This window comes from Brassica napus, chromosome C6, assembly GCF_020379485.1.
Source record: "Brassica napus cultivar Da-Ae chromosome C6, Da-Ae, whole genome shotgun sequence".
NCBI lineage: Eukaryota > Viridiplantae > Streptophyta > Magnoliopsida > Brassicales > Brassicaceae > Brassica > Brassica napus.
Genome location: NC_063449.1, coordinates 41,920,514 through 41,927,747, shown reverse-complemented (window position 1 = coordinate 41,927,747; position 7,234 = coordinate 41,920,514). Strand labels below are relative to the sequence as shown.

The 7,234-nt window shown below is 34.4% G+C and overlaps 1 protein-coding gene across 1 annotated transcript; it reads right to left on the bottom strand.

Annotated features, from left to right (window-relative positions):
* Positions 1-4,569: 4,569 nt before the first annotated feature.
* Positions 4,570-6,395, bottom strand: LOC106354076 (putative methyltransferase-like protein 7A). The gene is made up of 6 exons (XM_013793923.3): positions 6,012-6,395; positions 5,828-5,923; positions 5,538-5,756; positions 5,278-5,374; positions 5,116-5,178; positions 4,570-5,036 (listed from the first exon to the last, which is right to left on the bottom strand). Exons 1-6 carry the CDS (start codon positions 6,303-6,305, stop codon positions 4,840-4,842), a joined length of 966 nt encoding a protein of 321 aa, XP_013649377.2. The 5' UTR covers positions 6,306-6,395; the 3' UTR covers positions 4,570-4,839.
* Between the last annotated feature and the right edge of the window lie 839 nt (positions 6,396-7,234).

Here is a 7,234-nt window from a genome sequence, read left to right as displayed (position 1 = left end):
TAATTCCCTTTTTGCAGTCGGTGACACTCGAACTTAGTATTCCAATCCCTAAAATAGAAATATTTACCAGCAGAATTAACAGTTTTTTTTTTCTGAAACACCAGTAGAATTACAGCTAAATGTTAGAATTTGAAGATGGAACGCATCATTTGTCAAATTTAAGCTTTCTCTCTAAACTGTCTGATTGCACTAATTTTGCTTCACAAATGACAAGTAAAAAAAATATAATTGGAACAGAGTTGGCAACTCAGAGTAACTGGCTGCAAAAACTTTAACGAGTTCAGATGCCCGAAACATTCCTACAATTCACTACAATGAAATCTCGAGATTTGTCAAACTAAAATTTTCTTATATTTTTCAGTGCTTTTGCAGTTTTTTTATTCTTACTTTTAAACATAATCAAAGTATGTGTTTTAGAGTATTTTAGTATTTTATCAAGTCTTTACACGGTTTAGATCTACTTAAAACAAAAGAAGTCGAATTGGATGTAAAAAAGACAACTGAAGATGCATAACTTTGCCTATACATAATAAGTTTGTCACTTGATTGCAAGATTTCACACTGATGAATGAAACTCAATTTTTGACGGAAGATGAAAAATTGGGTTAGTTTTCCAATGCCACCGGTTCGAAGTTGATCCATCAGTTTGCTTTTGAAGTTTCTTAAGATAGAAAGTTGAATTAATAAAAATCCAACCACTACACCACAAATATTTAAAGAGGTTTAAGATAATTACCTCAAATTAGCTAAATCATAAATGCGAAGCATCTGTGGTGTTTTTAATTGGAGACTTGCATTAAAAGTCATAACAAGGAGTTTGATAATATAGATTCGGAGTTTCGAAAAAAGAGAATCAACTTGCATAAAACCCAAACTGAACAATATATTTTTGGTAAATCATCTCGTGAATCATTTTTTCTTAGCTCATGAATCTTTATATTACCTTAAGTCATACTTGCACAGTCACTTGTACTCGACTCCAGCAGTCCATACCGCCATCAGTGGGAGTTGGATAGTTTTGATGGACTGCTGGATTTAATGCATATATAGTCTCTTAGGTTCAGTGTGAGTAATTATCTTGGCTGTTAGATATAGTAATTGGAAGGAATTACTAAATTGGAAATATTTGATCATTTTTTCTAAAAAAACTCACTGCCCGAAAATCTCGATAATAGATTAAAATACTTTAAAATACACATTTTCACTCAATAAAACCCCATAGTTCAATTCAAATAAAATTATATCTTAATATCTATAGAGGTCAGAAACCACTAAAAACACATCTTATCAACCTTTCTGGACATATTTTTTTTGTTGTCTTGAACAAAAAACACATAAATCTCTTGTACAGATAGAGAATTTAAATACGTAAGAACCTACATATCAATTGTATTGACCAGTGAATAAGGTGACAAGTGGAGGGTTGCCATTGCAAAATTAAAAATATCAATTGTTCATAATCGAAACAAAGACTAAGAGTGAAGAAGATGAATATATAGTTCCGTCCACATGTGTAGTCTCTTGATGTCTCTTTCAAACTTTTCATATGTATTGACCAGCGAAAAAGGCGACAAGTGGAGGTTTGCCATTGCTAAATTAAAAACCTCTACTAGAAAAATGGGTTTTATTAGCAGACGAAAAACGCTATATAACGATAGTATAGCGGTTTTTGAAGCGTTGTATCATCGCCTGTCATAGTAGGTAAAAAGACTTTACATAACGGAATTTAGTGGTGCTATCTTTTCGTCCATTAAGATAGCGCTTTTTATTCTGCAATTAAATATGTTTTAATAGCGAGTCATTAATGCTATTACTTCTTTTATTAACATCGTTTTCCTATTGTTATGGTTAAAACTATTATAGATACGTGATATATATTTTATATATCTGTTTATATTAATAGTATTTTCCGTTTATTATGGTTAAAACTACTATAGCAGTTACGAATTTGCTATATATATTATTTATATTTTTATATATTATTATTTTACATTTTCATATATATATATATATATATATATATATTTTTTATATGCTCGAATTACTGAATTTTAAAACAGAAAATAAATTTCATTTAACTTTCAAAGATTCCACAAATATCCAAACTCTACATAAGTTTCATACTTCACACAAAAGCTAAAGAAGGGTCTTAGATATAAACTATCTTATCATTTGACCAAGCCACAGTGCTTCCTACTGCATCACCTATATATTCGATTTCAGAGTTTGGCCTCCACACTCGTGCCGCATCGAACTCGGAAACCTCTTCCCAGACCTTCGTAGCATTGGGACCTTAAGGGACGAAATGCACCTTCTCTGCTGGATCAGTTGAGAACACCCGACCTAAATCAATCCTTTATCCTAAGCCATGACAGTCCAAGAGAGCGCACTTCTGTTTACCACCTTTGTGTCTAAATCATTTCTTGCTTTCAGTCCATCCTTAGATTTCGCACTATGCATCAGTATAGACAACAGCGCATCAGACACGTTCTTCTCGACGTGCATGACGTCGATGTTATGCCTCACAGGCATATCCTGCAATTTTTCAGAATATAACATTAGCATCTGCAGAAATCTAATACAATATTTGTAACTTGTAAAATAAAACATACCTTCCAATAAGGTAAGTCAAAGAAAAAAAATTTTTTCTTCCACCGCCACAGATCATCATCTCCTCACAGTCGTCAGCTGAAAGAACATCATCTTCACTCCTTCTATCCTTTTCCGCTTACTCTCTTAGGTAAAGGTTTCCCAAAATCGTTTTAAAGTCCTTAAGATTGTCAAATATATTGCAGCCACTCTGAATCCTCTTTGCAGTACCAACCTCCACTGTATTGTCAAACCATCCTTTCCTTCTTCTATAAGGATGACTAGGCCTGAGCCGCTTCCTGTTCTCCATGTAAACATGTTTGCGACTAAACTTCGCCACCTATGAGGTGTACCATTCCCGCAGACATTAACACTTGCTTCCCTTTCACTTTACACCCAGCTAATGTGCCTCAAACAAGGCATATCGGTTGATAACTCAGATCATCATAGCTCTAAGTGTAAAACTATCCTTGTTAAACCAAAACTTACATACCTTTGTCCATCTCATGCAAGTCCTCTATCAACAGTGTCGAAACATCAATGTTGTCAGGTGCTTGGTGGCAAACATTGCAACATGATGTTCACATGGGCAGAACATTTCATCTGGATCACCTAAACGTTTTGATGAAGAAGACACGAACTCACTAGCTCATTTCTCATACTCAAGGCTATTCCTGTATGGTTAAAACAAGTGAGAACTAAACACTGAGACTTAAATTTTTTTAAAAGAACAAGTGAAGTTAATACCTTGGTAACCAGACCCAAGATTTATCCATGATACAGCTCCGGCGAAATGAACATACAAGAGTCTCACTTTATCAAGCCAGAACAACAAAACAATAAGGGATTTAACAGCAAAACAGAACGGGATTTCTCACCTTAAAAAAATCTCTTCAGATTTAAATTAGAGTCTCCTACAAAAAAAGACAATGTTATTAAGTAAGATACAAGATTTTACAAAAATGAACAAGTAAAAGAGAAACCCAGAAATTGAAAAGAACAAATACCTTAAGCCAAAGCTGTCGGAAAATAAAGGTTCCTGCAAACGAGTATGCAACACCGATTCAATTAAACATGCAATAACCCTAAATCAGTTATAGAGAAGAGATAAATCGATTTTCAATCGATTAGGATAGAAAAGAGATGAAACCTGAGTTCACCTTCGATGGAATCGGAAAGGATTTCAATCAAAGCGGATTTCAATAAGAGTTAATCCACGTTGAGTAATCGTTGGAGCTGAGGAATTGAGAATGAAAGAGATTGAGGTCGAGTCTATCGAGCAAATGGAGGTAAAGTGTTCGATGGAGAGTGAAGAACAAAGAGAGAGAGAGGGAAGAACGAAACCCTACTAATTTGGGATTAATTTTGGATTCTAATTGGGTTTTAGTCGCCAAATTATTTCTAAGTGTCGCGGTCATTACCGCGTAATCAAGCATAACACTTTTATTTTTAATCTGCTATATTAATTAGCGTCTTCTTTCAAACCATACGCTTAATTATGATTTTTCAACTCGAAACTGTAACATAACGTTTGGAAATATACAACCGCTATCTTTAAAACACGAGTATAACTAACATAGCACAATCGAAAAAAACGCTATTCCGGTCTGCTACTAAAACCCATTTTTCTTACAGTGCTCGATTGCTCATAATCAAAAACATCAAGAGTACAGAAGATGAAGATATAGTTACGTCCACATGTGTAATCTCATTATGCAACGTCTCTTTTCGAAGATTTCATATGTATTGACCAGTGAAGAACATGACAAGCCTTCCAAACTTTGAAGCATTTATTATAAAAATATTTTGTGATGAATAATTTTTACATTCACTCAAAAAGAAGAAGAAAGAAAAGGTGACAAAATAGAGGGTTGCCATTGCTAAGTTTAAAATCTCAATTACTCATAATAAGAAAAAAGGATAAGAGTGAAGAAGATGAAGATATAGTTCCGTCCAACGTCTCTTTCGAAGATTTCAAAGTTGATTAATTACCTTTTTTTTTTATTAGTAGAAGACAGAGTTCCAAACTTTCTGATAATTATACATTATTTTCTGCTTATGAAGCATTATTCAGTTACAAACACAACATCATAAACGCTTAGACTCAATCCATTGAGTCGATAGTTTAGGATCAAAGGCAGATATAGAGAAACAGAGTTGAAAACGTTGATATTTTCAAACATGAAAGAAAGCCTTGTGTGCAGTCCAAAGATGAGCTGCTGAGTTCAGATATTTCCCAGCTTTTTTTGTTTAATTATAAGCAACTCCATAAAGATGAGGGCTTAAGTGGTAAAAGGCAGAAAGAGAGACCTTGTTAATATCTACACCACCTTTGAACCCAGCTTCTAAAAGGTAGTCTTCTGTGCTCCTCGTTAGATGACATCCGTCGGCTACAACTTGTTGTAATGGATCCAATACGTTCTGCACCATCCTCAGAAATGTTCCATCTACTCAAAAAAAAAAAAAAAACTTTTTGGGTTATGTCCTTTATGCATTAATGGAGTCCTCATGAGTCGAAAGCGATACCTTCTGCTGCAACATGTTCCACGAAGAGGTAAAGCCCTCCTGGTTTTAGGATCCGTTTTATCTCTGTACATGTACCAAACTATTTGATGAGTATTGTTTTCTTTTGATCTGACATGACATCTGAAGTAAGATGTTCGATTTAAAGGGAGTTAAACAATTTACCTTTGAGTGTTTGAGGGATATCCGAGACAGAACACATCACAAGACTTCCAACAACTGCATCAACTGATGCATCTTCTAATGGCATAGATTCTGCGACCTAGTCCACACAAATAAAAACAAGAAATAATTAATCCACACAATCAATATATAAACCCTAAAACAGTATTTGCTTCGATTGAATTTCGTTTTCTCTAAGTTTTCATGATTTCTTCTTGTTTGATTCGCGTTTGTTCAGAACAAAATATGAAGAAGGCCATTACCGCGTGAATGAACTTGAAGTTTTCGGATTTCACTCCTGCTTCTATAGCGGATTTGCGTGCGTGACTTTCCATCTTAGGGTTTGGATCCACACCAAGAACACAGACGTTTGGAATATTGTTGTAGTACTTGATGTTCGGACCAGCTCCAATACCAATTTCCAAAACAGTTTCTGCTTTTCCCACCAAATTTGCAAAGAGTTTCCTCTTGTAAACAGCAATCTGACAAAAGAAGAAGAATGAAACGTTAGAAACAAAGAAAGAATGCATGCAAATCTCATGAAGTCACTAACCTCTTTCTCATATCTTTCCATCCCTGCGCTCCTAAAATAACCATAGAGCTCAAAATACCAGTCAGGCTTAGGAGGACGCAATTGGTTCAATACTTCCTGATATAAATGAAGATATAGATAATTAGATAAAATAGGTATTGTATTCCTCTTCTATAATTTAGCAGCAAAGTTCACTACGAGCAACCGTTGAGTTTGGAGCTGTGGATGGAGCAGCGTAGGAAGGAGAGATTGGAAGAAACGGCGTCGTAGCTTCTCCTAGGAAATGCTTTCTTCCGCACGTACATAAGCTGAAACCAGGTGAGGCAGGAGGATCCGTAGTATTGAGACTCTTCTGCATTTTGATGATAGAACCTCTAACTCTTGTTCCTCGAGCTGAATCTATGGTCACCGGGAACATTGATGAAGGTGTGAAATTCAGGATGGCCATTGCTATTTTTCTCAAACTACTCGTCTCAGTTTGATTCTCTAATGCCTTCATTGCACACCATAGCGTATTTATAACCGTCTTTCCGAAGCAATCTTTTGTTTGTGCATAATAATTATACAGAGCATCTTTATTTCTGAGTACGACGCGTTATATTTACATATTATTTAATATATTTCTAAATATTTTTTTTTAAATCTTAATTTTGCTGTTTATTTATATCTAAATCACAACAATATAAAATCCACCCAATCATTTTTATAAATTAAAATTGTCTTTCACTTTTATACTCAATTTTTATATTACTATACCAAAATGTATATACTTATATAAATATTTTTTTTTTAAATGTGAGCCCCTATAAAATGGGGATTCTATTAAATGTTTAAAATACTATTACCCAAAGCTCGGCTCTGGACGCGTCATCGAATAAGCTTTTTACTATTATTTTATTCATTAAGCATTTTTAAAAGGAAGACACACATTAAGTCAAATTTTCCATTATAACCAATAATGGAATTTTGATGTTTTCTATGTCTTTGGTGTTATGCAAGTCTTTTTCTTTGGACTCTCTGGAGTCTCGTTACCGTTCGATGTTTACTGGCATTTTCATTTTTTCTGTCTTTGGTTTTATGCAAGTCTTTCCCTTTGTTATTGATTTTGTGCGAACCCCCCCCCCCCCCCCCCCCCCCCCCCCCCCCCCCCCCCAACTCCCCAGAGTTTTCATTAATATTATACAGAGCGTTAAAGAAAGAAACAAATTATATGATACTAGGTGGAGTGTCCACATCCAAGGTACTAATACAATTTATAAACTAAAACAAACGTATAATCTATTACTCTCTGTAAACTATTTGTATGGCAATTGCATATTCATGTATAATAATTTAATAATATAGATGTATCATATGACAGAGATTTCACCAAATATCAAAATTGATTACAATATTTGTAGAGATATTTTTTATTGTTTATGAAGATTA